The sequence below is a fragment of the Amblyomma americanum genome, chromosome 6 (assembly GCF_052857255.1).
Source record: "Amblyomma americanum isolate KBUSLIRL-KWMA chromosome 6, ASM5285725v1, whole genome shotgun sequence".
Classification (NCBI taxonomy): Eukaryota; Metazoa; Arthropoda; class Arachnida; order Ixodida; family Ixodidae; genus Amblyomma; species Amblyomma americanum.
In genome coordinates, this window is record NC_135502.1 from 82,284,468 (window position 1) to 82,302,933 (window position 18,466).

At 47.4% G+C, this 18,466-nt stretch overlaps 1 protein-coding gene across 1 annotated transcript; it reads right to left on the reverse strand.

The window, feature by feature from the left end:
• Positions 1 to 8,621: 8,621 nt before the first annotated feature.
• LOC144094810 (uncharacterized) lies at positions 8,622 to 10,820 on the reverse strand. Its single transcript, XM_077628702.1, has 2 exons — positions 10,737 to 10,820; positions 8,622 to 9,821 (listed from the first exon to the last, which is right to left on the reverse strand). The coding sequence occupies exons 1-2, from the start codon at positions 10,807 to 10,809 to the stop codon at positions 8,872 to 8,874; spliced, it is 1,023 nt and encodes a 340-aa protein (XP_077484828.1). The 5' UTR covers positions 10,810 to 10,820; the 3' UTR covers positions 8,622 to 8,871.
• Between the last annotated feature and the right edge of the window lie 7,646 nt (positions 10,821 to 18,466).

Below are 18,466 nucleotides of genomic sequence, written 5' to 3' on the forward strand. Positions count from 1 at the left end.
GGCTGTCCAATCTGCTGCTCTCGTGGGTATTTATGTTTACTGAGTGTTAAGTTAGTGTAGTATATATATATATATATATATATATATATATATATATATATATATATATATATATATATATATATATATATATATATATATATATATGGAGAGTGCGAGAGAGACGCAACAACGACAGAACGAAGCGAGGCAGAGACACCAGAGGAACGCGCCGCACAACTCGAGAAGCATCGTAACGAAGATGCGGCTAGAAGAAGTCGTGCCACGTCCCGGAGTGACTTTTAAACTGCGGAAGAGACCGGTTCGAGTTCTCGAGAACGTCGGAATGAGACGCTGCGTAGACGACGTGCCGAGGAAACAAGCTTTCGCAGTTCAGCTAGGGTTAACCAGAGCTAAACCAAAGCCAGTTTTTATTACCATAATTGTGATGGTTTTATTAAAAGATACCATTTATTTTTGAGTGTGTCGTGTTTTGTTTCAAAAAGCGGTTTGTGCTAGTACGGCGAGATACAGGCTTTCGATAGCCAGTGGAAAGGAGCACGGATGGTATGAATGCGCCACTGCTCTTTTATCTCCGGAACTGAGCGCCGCAAGCTTTTTCCATTACTACAGCCAATCGGTGAGCGCTTCCAGTGACTGATCCCTCAAGTGATCAAAGTTGGAATATGGGCCCAGGCTTGAGCGCGTTGAGCGCTTCCAGCGACCGAAGTAGGAATATGGGCCCAGGCTTGAGCGCAGTTCTCGCATAGTTGGCCCAAAAAACAATGTTTCGCTTGCTGCGTTATGCAGTGCGCCTCTGATCAAGCCAACTATGGAAACCTCTTGACTTTAAGGCCAATTCCTTCGCTAGTTATGAATTGGCCTTAAAGTACTCACTTGATCCAACATTAAGTCTTCGAGCGCCATCACAGCTTCGCCGTAGAGACGCCATGCTTTTATATCGACTTTGGTTGGGTGTTGCCTTTACTAAAGCCTATGCCTTCCGCATAGGGATGACCGACACCCCAGCCTGTGACCACTGCGGCCATGAAGAATCAATTGGCCATATATTATGCTCCTGCCCGCAGTACAGTCCACAGAGGGCATGCCTTAGCCACGAACTTGACCAATTAGACGACCAACCACTATCCGAAAAAAGAATTCTACAACATCGAAAGGACCTACCGTCGCAGAAGAAGGCCGTGCAAGCGCTTTTGCGTTTCTTACAATCTACCGGCCTCTGTGAGAGACTTTAACTGGAACGCCTTGTGTGTGTGTGTCTCCATGTGTGCACGTTCCTTTTTTTTTGCGTTTTCCTCTCTTTCATCTTTCTAACCCCTATCCCCCATCCCCAGTGCAGGGTAGCAAACCGGAGACTCACATCTGGTTAACCTCCCTGCGTTTCCTTTTCATTCTCTCTCTCTCTCTCTCTGCCTTCGCTAGTTATGTCTGAAAACTGTCTTTTTTATTAAACAAAACAACGCTTGTTGAGCCTGAAAGGCTTGTCTTTGCGTACAAGTGTTCTACTGTACTGCAAGCATGGTCATCAAAGCTCGTGGGGGAGGAGTCAGATAAAGAGGAGGAATGTTAACTGATTTCTTATTGGCTGTTTTGCAAGAGAGAAGAGAGCAAACGAATGAAAAGAGGGAAAGGAGAGAGGATAGAACACAGGTGAAGTGCACACACAGGACAATGCGTATGAAGGTGTACCTGGTCCGTAAAACCTGGTGACTTCATGTACCTCAGCAACAGTCGAATGCCTGTGTGCCATCGAACGGGCAGGCCGCGGTTCAAGCACGTCACCTTCCGCGCACGACCTGCTTCCAAAATGGCTTAAAACATTCCACCAGGGTCAGACGTGACTCGTGGAAGCGAAAACTGATGAAGAGGATGTGCGTGATGGTCTCACCATGCATTCAGCGGTCGCACATCGGACTCTCTGTCATGCCAATGATATAAGAGCCTTCTCTATCTCCGGCAACCGAATTGAGCCCACCTCCAAGTATTCCTGTCTTGCCCCAGTCGCCGCCACGACACTGAGTAGGCATTCCTGAATGCGTCTAACCAGGCTACTCGTGCATTACTGCAGGAGAGGGCGGGAAGGGTCCTTTGCCTTTCCCTGAGGTGTCAAGAACCCTTGCCGCATCTCGGAGAAAACCCTTTCCACTGCCCTTTCGGTACTCTTGAGGTATGGTTGAAGGGTATGGATGTGACAGGGTGGTACGCGCGAAGTACGCTCTACAACAGTGATACCTTGCGCAAGAGGCCCGAGCTGTCTTGTGGTTCTCGTGAAGTCTTTACGCAATTTTTTTGTAAATAGGCTTTTTGATTTAGAAGAGCGCTTTTTTCGATCGACATAGCATTGTCAGCGGTGTAGTACTACGTGAGAATGCAGCTAAGAACGTGCTAACTAGCAGGCTGGTTAACCAATGCTGAATAGTTAGCTTTTAACTATTACTGCTGGGCTCCTTAATCACCGAGAGGCATGTAGGTCACCGTAAGTAATATCCATAACATTTTTTAGAATTTCGAAAACGCGGTTACCCTCGGCGCTGTGGCCCAACAAATTTTGGCTACATCGAGGCAAATTACATGGGCTTTCGAGAAATTTGTATGCAAAGCAACATCTCCTGTGCACGTGACTCTTCGAAATGGCCAAAATTTGTTGGGCCACAGCGCAGAGGGTACCGGCTTTTTCGAAATTCTAAAAAGTGGTATGGATATTACTTACGGTGGGCTACACGCCTCTCGCTGATTAAAAAGCCTAACAGAAAAGTTAAGTATTCAATATTAGTTAAGCAGTCCGCTAGTTGCATGCCTTAGCTGTAGTCTGACCTACTGCACCGCTGACAATGCTGTGCCGAAAAAAGCGCTCAAATAACTATGAAAGCCTATTTTTAAAAATTGTGCAAATCTTAGGTGAAACACCCGGTATATACTCAGGTCTGGATGCCACCTTTTGGGAGGCTGATTTCGTACCGCATGTACATTAGGCATCAGTGCATACCGCAGCGGTGGCCAAGTAGTTGAGCATCCGCCTCGCATGCGGGAAGTGCGGGGTTCGATCCCCAGTGCCGCCTGGTACCCACCGGTGATACAATGGGTGGAAGCTTTCCCCCGGTCTGGTGCTCGGCTTCTTTAGGGTGAAATGCTTGGGAAATGGGTCTTATACCCCACCTTGAGAATTTGAAAATACCTTGTGCCATGGCGCTCTTTGGCCATATATGCCCTTGCGCCATAAAAATCCATCATTATTAGTGCATACAGCCGCCGCGGTGGCTCAGTGGTTATGGTGCTCGGCTGCTGACCCGAAAGACGCGGCTTCGATCCCGGCCGTGCCGGTCGGATTTCGATGGAGGCGAAATTCTAGAGGCCCGTGTACTGTGCGATGTCAGTGCACGTTAAAGAAACCCAGGTGGTCGAAATTTCCGGAACCCTTCACTACGGCGTCCCTCATAGCCCGAGTTGCTTTGGGACGTTAAACCCCCTAAAAACTAAAACCAATCATCAGTGCATACCATTCTCGGAAAAGAGACCTCGCTGAACGCGGCGGCAAGACTCAGCAGTCTGCCGTGAGGCTTTCCAGAGACTGCATAGCTTCAATAATGAAGAAAGGTTACTTATAGCATTCGAGAGTTTTCCGCTAAAAGAATGAATCAAAGATATGGTGATGGTGTATGAGCACTATAGCTGCAAGTTGAGGAAAAGAAATGGGATCGGACTTGGCTGTAAGAAAGAAGATGCAGCTTCAAGCGCGCAGCCCGTACATAAACACGTCGCGTGCTTATATATGCTGTAATTACTCAAGCATTTCACGCCTAGTTTATTTTCAGCCCCTAAGCGATAATCCGCACTGTTGTGTATGAGGGCATAATCTTGTGTATCAGCGCTAATTATGAGGACGTCAATGTTTTCTTTTTTTTGCGAAGGGAATTTGACCCATGCACGAATAATTAAACAACTGATGTTTTCTCCCGACCGCGGCGGCTGCGTTTTTATGGAGGAAAAACGCTAAGGCGCCCGTGTGCTGTGCGATGTCAGTGCACGTTAAAGATCCCCAGGTGGTCGAAATTATTCCGGAGCCCTCCACTACGGACCTATTTGATCCTCTCTTCTTTCACTCCCTCCTTTATCCCTTCCCTTACGGCGCGGTTCAGGTGTCCAACGATATATGAGACAGATACTGCGCCATTTCCTTTCCACCAAAAACCAATTATTATTATGTTTTCTCTTCCTCCAACTTTCATAGTGTTGTTGTCAATATCAAATTTAATGCCTGGTGGTGGTGGTAGTGGTTTTATTAAAAATAAAAGTAAAAAGGAAGGAAAAGATTTCTGCTAGCCCGGCATCTGCCATCGATACTGAAGCACCTGAGCTGGGGCAGCGGAAATAAAGGACAGCAGGCAGAGTGGAGAAATGAAATGAAAAAGGTGAGGGGATAGGAATAGAGGACAGGGGGAGAAGTAATATGTACAAACTATTTACACAATAAGTAATGTGTCCAGGTTGTGCGCGTGATTAGTTCATTTAAGAGGAATTAAATCACACACGCGCACAGCACTGTGTTGGCTACAACTGGAGTAGGGCGTCACGTTATTAATCGTTCAAGGTAGAACTCGCGGAGCGTTCGGTCACTGCGTGTAACTACCTGACGGAGAACAGACGGGACGTCAAGCCCGTGTGTTCGAAGAATGCACAGAGGCTTACTAAAGTTCGCTCACGAGTGCGCGCACTGCCCTGCGGCCACAATAGCGTCTTGATGGAGTCTGGTAGTATGCCCAGCGCCCTATAGGCCGCGAGCATATCGCGACGAGCATCGGCGAACGCGGCACAGTGAAGGAGCAGGTGCTCTAGTGTTTCCACTGCACCGCATCCGTCACACACATATCACTCGTCGCGATTCCGTGACGCACCCCAACTATGAAGAATAGTTGCATGGTACAAGAGACACTGCAGCTGAAAGATTCCGCGCAGGGTCGAAGTGTACCATTCAGACTTACTCTTGTTGTTAATAATTGTTTTGGGGGAAGGGAAATGGCGCAGTATCTGTCTCATATATCGTTGGACACCTGAACCGCGCCGTGAGGAAATGGATAAAGGAGGGAGTGAAAGAATAAAGGAAGAAAAAGCAGCAGCCATAAAAAAGCAGCCGCCGCGGTCGGGTTCGAACCCGGGAACTCCGGATCAGTAGCCGAGCGCCCTAACCACTGAGCCACCACGGCGGGTTACTCTTGCTGTTTTTTACTTTTTTTCTGCTGGCAAATGTGTGAAAAACAAGGGGGCTGAAAGAAGCGGTATCTCGATTTTTATTTGTTTTTCCTGTTTTTCGCTCTGCCCCCAAACTTGTCAGATTTCTAACAAATGTCTACACTTAAATTATAAGTTCTGTACTTCCTCGGTGTCTTCGAAGAAAAGAGTGGGGGAGGGTTCTGCCTTTGGCTCCCGCACAACAAAAGCAGCAATTCAAAATAAAGTTGTCATATAGACTAAACACTACTGCACTGAACACCGAGTACTGAAGGACATCGAAAAGCGTTTAGGTGCTGGGAATTGCCAGTGTTTGATACACTTCGGGCATCGGCAGGCAATTTTTTTTATTAGGACCCATTCCTTGGGCACTCCGATGACGCCGTATAGACGCCGAGGTGCGTAGATTGAAAACTTAAACGCGACCGTCATTTTCACGCTCTAAACTTTCACACTTGTGATGACAGAATTGGCGAATTGCTATCGACTGCACATAAGAGAGAGGAGGAAGTACAGTGCAATAAAAAAAAATGGAGATGCTACCGTGTTACTCTATGTAGCACTAACCGCGGCAGTCTACTCCAGGTGAGAGTCATAAGGACAAAGCGATGCACACTCGCACAATACTCGGTCACAAGGCCATGGCATACATACATAGGATTTTCACAGGCAGGAGCCGCATCGACAGATATCGTGGACATATTCCGGTACTAGAAGACTGATAATAGTAGTTATCAGTTCGCAGTAAAATGAGCATAGTTATGCTCCATGTTCAGTACCCGCTATCTGTAGTGAAATTAATCGCCAAGTTCGTTTCTTCCGACTGTTCCCTTGACTTTTATCTTTGTTCCAGGGCGCAACCACAAACTTAACACATCGTGGTTTGTCATTGGGCTTATCGTACGTGCGGACAACGATCAACCAGTTGTGATGAAAGATGGAGCTCATCATAGTTTCGGCTGTTTTGTGATAACAACCACGTCTTGAACTGTTTGCGCCAGCCTGTAACACGTCGAATCAAGACAGCGGCTTTGGAGTAGAAACTATTTTAGTGGAAAGCGTTTTTGTCAAGTTGCGTAAAATAAAAGAAAAATAAAATATTATATATCCCGGCCATGCAAGTATTGTGCCTTTATGGAACACTGAATAGTTCAAAAACGCAAGCACAGGAAAGGATGAAGGGTAAAACCGTACTTATGTCTGATTTGTTACAGAAACGAGAATGGGGATGAAGGGAAAAAATAAGGAAAAGAAAAAACAAAGTAGGGATCCAGCGTGCAGACAAACGTGCACATGCACCGAAAAACTATAAAAGAAAGTACGCGCAATTTTTGCTAGGAGAGCTAGCTACAACGGACAGTTGGGACGAATCTATTCTTTGTTTAATTAGAGTTCGCTTTGCGTACACCGTCACAAATCCGGCCTTATTTTTTAATAGTTCCCTCCCTCCCGATTCGCAGTCTGGGCAGAAAAAGAGAACAAAAAAGGGAACGACTATTTTGCCTATAGGTATCAAGGAAAGCAACGTCGACCAAGTTGAAAATATAGAAAAGAAAGAATCGATCAGGCCGGTAACGTGACACAATGAGGGCCAGCGCATACGCACGGCTAATTACATCAAAGCCAAGCGCACATCATTTCGCGGCGGGCTAGTATAGACACATCTATGCTTGCCCTGTGGCACGAAGGCCTTCCGCTGACCAGCTGTCGCCGGGGCCCTGCCAGTAGATCGTCGCCTATCGGGCCGGAAAAGGGTCCGAGCGGAGGAGATAAGGGAAAAAGGGCCAGCTGCAAGCCCGATTCGGCGAACGCCCTTCCGTTCATCGAATCGCCACTTTCTTTTTTTTTTTGTCTCTCTCGCTCTGCTTCGTGCTGATGACTGCGGTAACCAGGTGGCAACTCCCCGGAGGAAAGCCGCCGAAAGAACGGGGCGCAGAGGCCCGGGCCAGACAGGAATTGTGTCTTTGTGGCCGCGTGCATCGATCTTGAAGCTCACACGCATCTCCCTCCTCTCTGGTGATCGATAATTGCCGCTCTTCCCTTTTTTTCGGCTGTATGTACAGTGTGCCCCTATGAGACCTCAGTAGCGCTACTTACTTACTGTTGTTTTTTTTATCAGCGAGCATTCATTTTTATCTGCACTGTGCTTCCGATATATAAAGCCCAGCTACTGGAAACTAGGAAGTATGGTTGCTGTCCAGCTTGTCGCACTGATGCGTAGTTGGTGTTCCTGGCTGCAGCCATCTTGGCTTTGCAAGAGAAGCGGAGATTGGGTGTGGACACGCACAGCCTGAGCAAAAAATTGCGTTAGACAGTCAGCATTGACTATCGGCTGAAAATTTTGTAATGCGGAAATGCCATGAGGGGGAAAAAAGGGGAGGGGGGTACGAATCGCTCGTCTGCACTTTCTTGGACGGGACAACAGGACAGGACAAGCCCGAAACCCCATACGTATCATGAGGGTCCCTGATCACATGCATTTATTATACGCAGGCTCTCGTTTACATAAGCACATTTTAGCTTTGGGGAAGAGGTGGGAAGCTGTTAGTTGACTCTTGCTTCTTTCGCGCCTCGTCCGCCGAACAATACTTCCCACCTTGACTATATCGTCCCCTTCTGACGGTGGACTAAAGGACCACAGGACGAGCTTCCATAATCGGGGATGAGGGAGATAGGGACTTTTTTTCAAATACAAATAAACAGAGAAGTAACAGCGGCAGTCGTATTACACGTGCACCCTATTAGAGTACCCACCCCCATACATGCACGTGGTCAACGACGCACTTAGATGACATTGCTATGCGACGTACAATTTAGCGTCGACTCCGCAGCCAACTGAGATGATACTCTCATCAGACCGCAAATGAAGGCGGCTGTTTTTGACGTCTACGGCGCTTACTCTATAAAAATTCCTATATACGAACGTTTCTGCAAGAAAAAAGAACGAGGAACTAGAAGTCATCTATGAGGTGATTAGAAATCAAACCGCAGAATGATCTATGAAATTAAACAACGTTGGCTTTCGCCTGTTTTGTCCTGCTCGCATTATAGCGAACGTTGAGTTACCTTTTAGCTGCCTTTGAACTGGGTGCTACGCCGCAGTAGGTGTACTATGGGCGCTTCACTTCGGAACGACGCTGAATTGTAACATTTTAAACTTCGGTGCAAGGAGGGCCCTTAAATTCGTTACTTACTCCGCTTAACACAAAGTCATTCATAGTGTTCAACATCGAACTCAAGACTTAATTTATGCGGCTTAGGACCGAAAAAATCATATATAATTCAAGTGCCGGATCTCGCATTTATCGCCAGGTAACAAATGTGCACTACAGCCATTGTTACGGGATACAAACAAAAAGGAAGGGATGCAAATGTCTTTTACCATGCGAAACGAGGCAATGCGAACAATGGGCTTTTATTGAAACCTTGGTTTCCAAAAAGAGACAGGACATTCAGTGACATCTTCGCAACCCTGACTCTGACGTAAAGCCTCCCGGTTTACATGTAGCCGCGGCTGGACGTTCTTCATGCCTCGCAACAGCCCTTGCGACTCTTGCGGCTAGTTACTCGTTCCGCAACGGATAAACTAGGACCGCAGCGGCAGACGCCGATTCCCTGCCTTTCGAAGGTGAGGCGAATGACCGTCTACCAAATCCTCGGTGTGTCAGTGCAGCAGATGGTTTCTCGACTGCACGTGGTGGTCCTGAGGAGGAGGCGGGCAGGTCTCTTGCAAAGGCCCGTGAGTTGAGCGGGGAGACAAGCTCCGGGACAAGGCGGAACCTCGGGCTTCGGCGTGGTCGGGGCTGGTGCGCAGCAAGTGGTGCCCTCAGGGCACTTGTACTCCGACCGTAAATTGTAGCAAAACCAGGAAACGAAGCTCTGCACGCAGGTCCCTGGACACGGCAAGCCCGAACCCTCCGTAGAGCTGGCGGCTTCGTCTGTTGTCGGCGACGTTGAGGAGTTTTGGGCGGTCTCATTCGCCGAGCCCCTTGTCGGGCTTCGCGAAGAGGAGCTGTTTCTGGAAGACAGAGCTCCTTCAGCTGGCTTAGAAGGCGTGGAATTTATGCCATCGCTGGAATCTGGCACGTAAGGTTCGGTGCTAGCGTTACTGTCGATGTCGTAAGGAGTGAGCAACTCGGGGGCGCCGTTGTTTGAAACCGAACTTGCAGTGGAACTTTGGCTTGGACTTTCTGAAGACGAGCGTGAAGTCTCCGGAGAAGTCGTGACGCGGTCTGGAGTTGGATCGGTCTGCCTCGTGGCGTTGAACGACGCGGCTTTTTCGTTGATAGATTCATATTCCGACGCGATAGCCGCCCTGAGAGCTTCGGACACGACCACACCCAGGATGTCGAGGTATACGTTTCGGTACTGCCGCCCGCTCTCTTCGAGCTGACCGGAGCTGCCCCACGACGCTGCTTCAACTTTGGGGGATAGTGGACCGCCAGGTTCAGTACTCAGGTCGGGTACGCTGAATTTGAGGCAGCACAACTGACCTTCCTCCTGACATCGAGAGGTTGTGGAGATGACTTCACAGAGCTCTGTTGGCTGAGAAGTCGCGAGGCAGAGCCCATTGCAAGGATTCTCCTGGGTCTGATCTGTAAGAATGAAGAGATTGTGAGAACTACATGCAAACGCCACTGAATTCGGAGCTCAGAACATCTGTTTACTGGCATACTTGCACACCCCGGATTGTATTTTCCAGCAAATCCTTTGACTTTTCTTTTGCCTCTCACCTTTGAGACCTGCTGTCTGCAACGTGCGCCGAAAGCTAGGAAACAATGACAGCACCCTCTAATAACGAATTTGGGGCTCATAGATGTCACGTGAAGAGGAAAATAACAGGAAATAATTAGTTGCAAGAGTGTCTCTGATTTCTATTCGAACTAACGGCGCACTATGTAGCGTTCTCAAAACGTCATCAGCTGTAGCAACGGCCTTGATGCGAGCCGTACACACCATCAACATTTGTTTATGAGCAGCTGCTGTCTTCTCGTGACAAATAGCTGGGAAATGCGCGTTTCCGAAGCCGATAGAATTATCCAGCTGGTACTGGTTGGCGCTGTAAAGCGTCGTCATAGCAACTCCTGTGTCCTGACAGTTTGGGATGTTCGTGTTCATTAACCCTCGCCGTATAGGCGCTATTTCGTACACATGGCATGCATTATTCTCTTTTCGCTCAAAGGAAATTTGTTTCACAGGGATCAGCATTACGACTGTTACAGCCGGACCGCGGTAAAGTGCCATCTCTCGAGCAGTACTTACACAAGACAAGTTGCCTCGTAGGCAATGGGCGCTAAAAAAAAACGCGGCGTGTGTGACAAAAAAAAAGTAATGGCGCACATAAAAATGTAACAGATGAAAAGTGGCACGACACATCCGACAGAAAGAATCCCATGACAACATCGCTATCCGTACCGGCTGCAGGGGAAAAAACACAAACAAAACACCATTTCTGTGGAACCTCTGCATTTATGCGAAGGGCATATTAGATGTCGCCCAAATGTACTCACTTCCTAATGCACTCCCCGTCCAGCAAACAGCGACCAGCGAACAGAACAAGAAGCAGCTCCGCCGGAGAAGCATGTTTACGATTCGTCGTCCGCGCTTGCACTGCGCTGCAGCCTGACGAGCAAGAAATCTAGACTGCCTCCCTCTTTTTTCGAGGCGCCCTATAAGCGCCGCGAAAGGAACGAGCGGCGGCGACGACCCCCTTTTTCCTCGCTTATCTTTTGTTGTTAATGAAAAGATATCGCTATCTCTAATGGAAGACGGCTCGTGTCCGGGGGAAAAAATGGGAGGCAGCGTTGCCCCTTTCTATGTGTTGCTTCCGGAGAGAGCAATGGCGCGGTACAGCGGGCAGCCAGCAAAAGGCCCTGTCTGTCCTTGCTGCGTATGTACTCTGTACAGAGAAGCGACTGAGGCGGTCCCGGATGGCGTATCCGATTGCCCGCACCCGCTGCCGGCGGCGGTATAGGTCTGCATCCATCTCGCTCGCTGTATTTTCCCTGGCGCCGCCTGTGTTGTTCCTCGGGCGCTGGCCAAGACTGCCGCGTTGGCGCGGATGATTCGGTGAACCTCGCCGAAGGCTTCCTGTCTCGCTTTGCTGTACGTTTGCCCTTCGACGCGTGTATGTGCGGCCTAGGGACGCGTATCCCAATTCACCTCTCTGGTATGAAGATGGCGGCTAGGCTTATTTTCCCAGCGCCTCCAGTGATGACCTTGATGTCAGCGCACGCCAAACGTTGTTTCGGGCGACCTCGCCTGCATATGGCGCGTTGCCCCTCGAAAAGCAATGGCGCCTCCACACGGAATGACTGCGAGCCGTTGTTTATGCATGACTGTACCGTTGCTGATACTGCTTGCGTACGCAGTGCTGAAGGCAGGGCGGATATAGGGTCGAAAGGGAAAGGAGGCAACAACAGCAATTGCAGTCAAGTTGAAGGCAACACTCGACGGAATAAGACAGGAAGCCTTAAAGCTGACTGCTCGCGATGTTTGCAGATGCATGTCTCTCAAGATAGATTACTTATCCACGGCCCGTGCGCCCTTTTTGGTATGTTATATTGCTCCGATAACTGTCGCTCGGACATGACGCGGGCGGGTCCTAATCAAAAGTTCCGCGATATCGCGGAGCGTCAGTGTAGTGTACGAGAGTACTGTAGTTTTCTTTCATTTGCGACCATTCCATCGGCTGCGAGTAAAAAAAAATGTAGTCGTATCAATTGGTTCGAATCTAATCCCGGGATCTTGTCATGTTCGTCCGGTCCAGATGTGACAAGTTCTTCTCGGAGCTTCATTGAGACTCCAGCGAGGAAGTGTGTTCATCGTGTTAACGCAACTCCCCGAGTGGCCCCAACACAATTAGGACCATCCGTTGTCGCCCCTAACTGAGTAAGAGAGACGGGAGGAAGTAACAAAAGCTCCCAAGAGGGTCTTATACGTAGTACGCAAAGCGACTTCTTCCGAGCGCGGAGAGATTTAGGCTACCCGTTCCAGTTCATTTGCAGTGAAGGGGTGATTGGCTAAGCGCCTGCAGCTTGTAGTCCGGACTTTCTTCGTTTACGAGCGAGTCTTACTTCACCCAGCATCCGCAGCAGGCAAAGAATAAAGAATGAACTATGACATGCCGTTTCCTCGATTTCCCTAAAGAGGGGAAGGAAAGTTAATGGTAGGAAAGCTTCATCTTGAGTTTCCGGTTATGTAACGTGTCGATTCCAGCCAGGCTGCGCAAGAGTTAGGGAACAGGCGCTTGTAAGGAGAAACGGCTGTGCATGTAGTACATTAAGCACGGGCAATGGGGCTGATTATTGCGACACACTTATTCGACTATACATTCACGACGCCACGAAAAGAAATAAAAAGGGATGATTTGAGCACAGTCACAGCAAAGAACAGCAAAAGATGCGGGTGAAGGGAAAAAAGAAGGTCGCCAAGTGCAGATGCAAGCGTGGAATGTTTGCACCCTAAAGCTTCTCTTCAGAGTCTATTGTATGATGTAACGATATGGCCTAGAGAGAAAAGAGGCAATACTCTCTGCGCGGGTTTCTTTAATGACGTTTCAGCCATTATAAGAATATTGGGAATTGTGATCTCTTAATGGAACTGTAGACTAGTTAGCGGAAAACGCGGGCTCCATGGGCGGCGTACTTAGAGTGGGGCTGCGATGAAGGTTTATTACATGTCCCGAGCAATATTAATTAAAATTAAAAGAAAAAGGTACTGCTATAGTCGCAGAGCATCTAAACTATTCTGCTGGTTTCAGAATTTCAAGGAGGCGAGTCTGTGTTTCTCCCGTAGGCGAATTAAGTTTGTTTAACGCGCACATTTGTCAGTTCCTAATTATATAGCATGCATGCACTAAGCGTTTGGTACCAGGCGTCTTTCGGGGAAAAAATGAATAAAACTGCGCTTTTTGAAAGTTTGCCACAAGGAAAAACCTCATTTCTGCAGACGAATCCGTGCTGGTGATGGGTGGGGGATGAAAGATCGCAGCACGAGTTTCCTCTTAAACGACTGTCTAAAACTGGCTACTTTGTATGTCATGAAAATGATTGCCCCCTGGATCTTAAGTCACAGCTCTGGGACAGTGTGCCGCTGCTGAAAGCAATGCTGATCCTGTTTCAGCCATCGTGCGTATTTTTTTGCAAGCCGCCGTTTTGACGCCACCATTGGGTGTTATCTTTCTTATAGCGAAACTTCAAGGAGCCTGGAAGATGGAGAGCTTTAAGTTACAAATGTCGCGGTGAATTTCCATCAATTTAACTCCTAGAAGCCCGCGAGCCACCGATTCTAAGCATACGCGTGCATGATTCATGACATGCAGTGAAGAACACAGATGGCACATACCCACACTGAGGGATCGGCCAAGAATCGGGAGACATAAATGTCTATTCAGCTGTACACTGACGTGGCCAAAAAAAAAAAAGAAGAAAGGTGGGGATAAGTGCGGTACTCGCACATTTTAGAAACAAAATACCGAAAGCTGAGTTGCGTTCACTGGTTGTGTTGGCGGCTAGAATTTGCAACAAGAAAGAAATTAAAGCAGCCTCGTTTTTATTATCCATTTTCACCCAATATACGCATGTTAGAAGCCTTCCATGACCTTTTCCGGGAGTTGAGTCAATTATCTTTCTTGGAAAAAGTACGCGTCGGCATGAAAAACTTTGCAAGGCCGCGTAATCACGCACTCTAGTATGGGCAGAAGTTGTGACAATCACTCCTGAATCGGTCTTGTCCTCGATTTGTGCGTATTTTAGAAGGCGTTTGCCCAGTTTTGTTTTTCAGTCTAAGCGACGTGTTAGGCCACTTTGGCCCCATTCGCGTTCGGCACCAAAGACCTGCTGTTGCCGATCATCAGAGCGCTTCTCTGCTCTGGCATCAAACGTAGCCGCTATGCGATCTCCCTAGGTTGCGCCATCTATGATCAGTGCATCCTGTTAGTCTCTCGAGGGTGGCATGGCCATTTCCAGAACCCTTGCCGTAAACACTTGAGCGTATCACTGTAGAGAATTACCAGCCTGATTAGTGATTAGGCTAGTCGACTGCTGTCTGCGTGCAGGCGTTGTTTCAAATTTAGTTGAAATCAAAAGTTGCGTACAAATACATTTCTAACGCAAATTTCGGTGCTTTGTCCGCCGTCAGATACATAGGGAAAAAAAGCACGTTACTCTTTTACCTGCGGTTCCAGAGAGATCAGTCTGCTCAGTAAGAGCACCAAGATCTGACAACACAGAGCAGGACTAGGGCAGCAGTTTGCAACGTTATGTGAAACTGTACCTTTAAGACGCGCTGGAAACGCAGAATGAAAGGCCTGTAGCGTATTTACTGCGATGCATTAAGTGGCAGTACAGCATCATGGCAGTTACATATCTGAAATTACGAGAAAAAAAAAAGCAAAGACGGCCTTGCAGCGGGGAACGCAAGTTCCGTTGCTCCAAGCGAATAAGGCCGGGAACGGAAGCGCCCGAGACGCAGCAATTACAAAATTAGCGAGCGCAAACTATACAGCCCTCGCAAACGGAAGCGAGTGTGCAGAACAAGAAAGAAGTAGCTGTCAGGACTTGGAACGCTGTCCAGATTCTTCTGAGCGCAATTTCCTGCAGTGAACCAGACACATAGCGAGGCAACGCTTTCGCCAGTTCTCGTGTTATAAATTACTTGCGATGAAAGAACGTGAATCGCACTCAAATTAAGCAGAAAAAAAACTCTGAGTGCCTCGCGTCGGCACGTAAACTCAACTAGTGTTCTGTCGGAACAAAAAGCTTGACATTAGAGTCGCCTTTTTCTTTTGTTTTTGTTGACATCATTCCGCTGTTTCAGGAAAGAGACAAATGAAGAAAACCGGCTCAAGGCCGACGAGATGAGTTCGCTTTCAAGATTTTGAATTTTATCTTTCATTTGTTTAGCGCCGTTGCGTTATCGTTTGGGCGTTAACGGTCCCCGTCGGCCCTGTAAAAGAAAAATAAAACAAAGCACAGAGAAGAGAATATAACGCAGAGAAGACAGTGAGCGCCGACGCTGGTAATGCGCTTTGCTTAACGGAGAAAATCTTAAAAGAAGAAGCATCGGCCTTTGTGTACGCGCCTAATGTTTGCTCATTTCAGAATTAGCCGTTACCCATTACACGCCGAGAGTCTGATTGAAAGAAACGACGAAGTCGGAACGGCTGTTTAACGAATTACAACAGTGCGTGACAACCTTTGCGAAAGTCGAGCTGCGGAACAGAGAACACTTAGCAGTATTCGACATTGCTTAGGAAGGGCTCGGTAACGACCTTCATGCCATACGGCTGCAGAAAGAGAAGGAAAAAAAGAGAGGAACAAACGAGTTATTGTCACTTTTGAAGTGAAAGCAAGAGAGAGATAGAGAGAGAAAGAAGGAAAGAAAGATAAAGAGCTGACAGAGAGAAGCCCTTTAATGAAAAAAAACAGAGAGTTTAGCCAGCGTTTGAAAATCGCTGGCATGCTACTCTGCGTGGAGAGGGGAATTTGGGAAATAAAGGAGGAAAGAGAGCGGTGCGGAAAAGGTAAAATAAAACAAATAAAAAGGGGAGAAAATAAAATGCGGCCATTAAATGCGTACAAAGGTGCATCGGCGAGTAATGATGTTACATAGGAGTTGATGAAGTGCATAGTCCGAGAAATGGGCTTACAAAGTTCACTGCGCGAAGAATGTATGAGGATAACATGCAAGGTTAAATTAGAGCTTGTCAAGATGTCCAATGTACCTTTTTAAATATGCAAATAATCTCATTGCATGTCTCTGTTGCCTAAGGCGGGCTAAGACACCTAAGACACTGTCCATTGTTAGAGGCACTAGGGAGAGCTTCTTCATGCAATGTGCATTGTACGCATGCTCGTCAGCATACGCAGGGCACTCAAGCAGGATATGATCCACTGTTTCTATCGAGCCACAGTTGTCACAAAGCGGACTGTTCATTTGACCGAAACGATATCGCGAGCGAGGCGAAGTCGGTGATAAAGTGTTTCCAGATAAGGAGGAATTCTGGGTAGGAGTCTTGATCTGAGATATGGGTCGAATGAGTACAGAAATTGGTAGTGATATGTCTGCAAGCTCCAGAGCCGATACGTTTCTTCAGAAGCAAATCTTTTAGCCATTTGGGGCGCATCAGATTTCGTGACGAAAGTCCGAATGTATATCCGATGTTGGTAGCCTTTACGGTTCATTTCGTCTGCTTTTTCATTGGCCATAATGTCACAGTGTGCTGGTATCTAATGAAATGTTATGCAGCGGCCTGCGACAATAGCCAAATGATGTAGCTGCCCGGTGTCGAGAAAAATGGGCTGATTATTGGTGTTCTTCAGCGGGTTGGAAAGGATCTGCAGAGATGCTTTGGAGTTGGTAAAGGTAACCCGTCGGCCGGGAGTTCAGCGCAGGATATAGGAAACAGTTCTTTAAAACTTTGGGTGTCGTAGAGGATGTCTTCCGCGCTGCAGCTGGTAAGAAAGGACATGGCTTGTTGAGGGCACATAAAGGCCACAAAAAGAGATTTCTTGAGTAGTTGAACCGTTGGTGAAGATGTGGGCATGCTGCGTATATTTTTCGGTAAGTAGGCTAGAGTAGTTTGCAGAAGTGTTGCCTGTGGTATGCGGCTTTTTGGAATATACTTGGAATACACCTGGAATATACTTCTTCACCTTTAGGTGCGAGCGTTGAGTGGGGAAATGACAGAGGTAGTGGTTTATGTGGCTGACTAATAGTGGAGAGGACCAGGAGCTTCACAGCTTTCCAAAGACAGAGTTGCAGAGAGCTAGGTGGACACAGTGTAGGAAGTGCTTCTTCCGTTGGAGGACTTGGCGGAGATGGGTACGCATAGTTTCCCAGGCGGCAATCACATCTATCAGGAAACAGCCTGCTTCCGCTACTGTTCTTGATGCAGAGGAACCCTTTGGGAGGCCAAGGCATATCCGCCAGCAGTTGTTCCGCGCGGCCTAGAGAATAGTCTTGCTTGTTGGAGATAATTTTCGAAGCACCGGTAAACAATAGCACAAGGTTCCTTGAACGTAGGCTTTTTCAAGCAGAACCATTGAACGGCAGTTGCTGCGCCACCGTGTTCCCGCCATAAATATGAAAATTTGTGATGCTGCACTTATCCTCTCGCGACGTTTTTTTTTTATCTGAGGTGACCACGAGAGATTATTGTCTATCACAACACCAAGGAATCGCTGTGATCGTTCATCAGTTAGTGACCGTCCATCTAGGAGGAGCGGATATCGAGTCATCGTTTTTCTTGTAAAAGCCATGACAAGGCTCTTTTCTGGCGAGAGACGAAGACCTCGGGGGGCCAGGTACATCGAGATGTGCAGCAACGCTCTCCCAAGACGTTACAGCAGGTGGAGCTTAAGTTGGATCTTATTGGCTCCTGATAACCACAGTTAATAAAAGTTTTCGCGGAAATATAACGCTATTAACAAGCGGTAAATATTGCTTACGTGCACTCCGTCACCTTGCCTGCGGCCGAGAAAAACTGGTCCTTCATCCAATCGTTGATGGACATTTGCTATGTCATCAATAGAATATTGATAGATTAGTCGATCGTGTTACTTTCCCTTGCCACAAAGGAGCTTTAGCTTAGCTTACTACAAAGCGTCAAGGCCTTGTGCAAGGCAGCCCGCGGTTTTTGTCAAAAGACAAAAGTGCTCGGCTTTTGTCTTTGTAGATGTGCTTCTCACAATGGTCACCGCTTCAATCTTGTCCAGCTTAGGCTGCATGCAAAATTTAGAACCACTCTCCAAAGTCATGTGACATTGCCTGGCCATCGACGAGGCTCCTAAACGGTAAAAATTGTGAAATAAAAACCGTGTCTGATGTTTTTTAGGTAGCGAAGTGAGCATAGTGCACCAGAAAGACTCGGCCCTTTGAGGTGTTGCACGCCAAACGATATATTCCGTGCTGCTTGGCACTCAGCTCCCTTGAAAAAAAAATTTTTTTGATAGTCTATAGACTGTTCATAGACGTTTGTCTATGAAGTCTGTAGGTTTTCTGTAGGCAATTTATAGATTTATGACCATGCAATTTAGCAGAATTTTATCTATAGACATTTTGCTGTAGATATTCTATAGATTATGAATAGACAAAAGGAAATACCTGGAAGGAAACGGAGTCTATGAAAAGTCTATAGAAAGTATATAGGCCATTTTTATAAGGAAGGAGAGTCCTTGGCGCGATTCAATTCCAAAGAGGAATGAAGAAACCGAACTTGGTTCAATGCCTCCGTCGT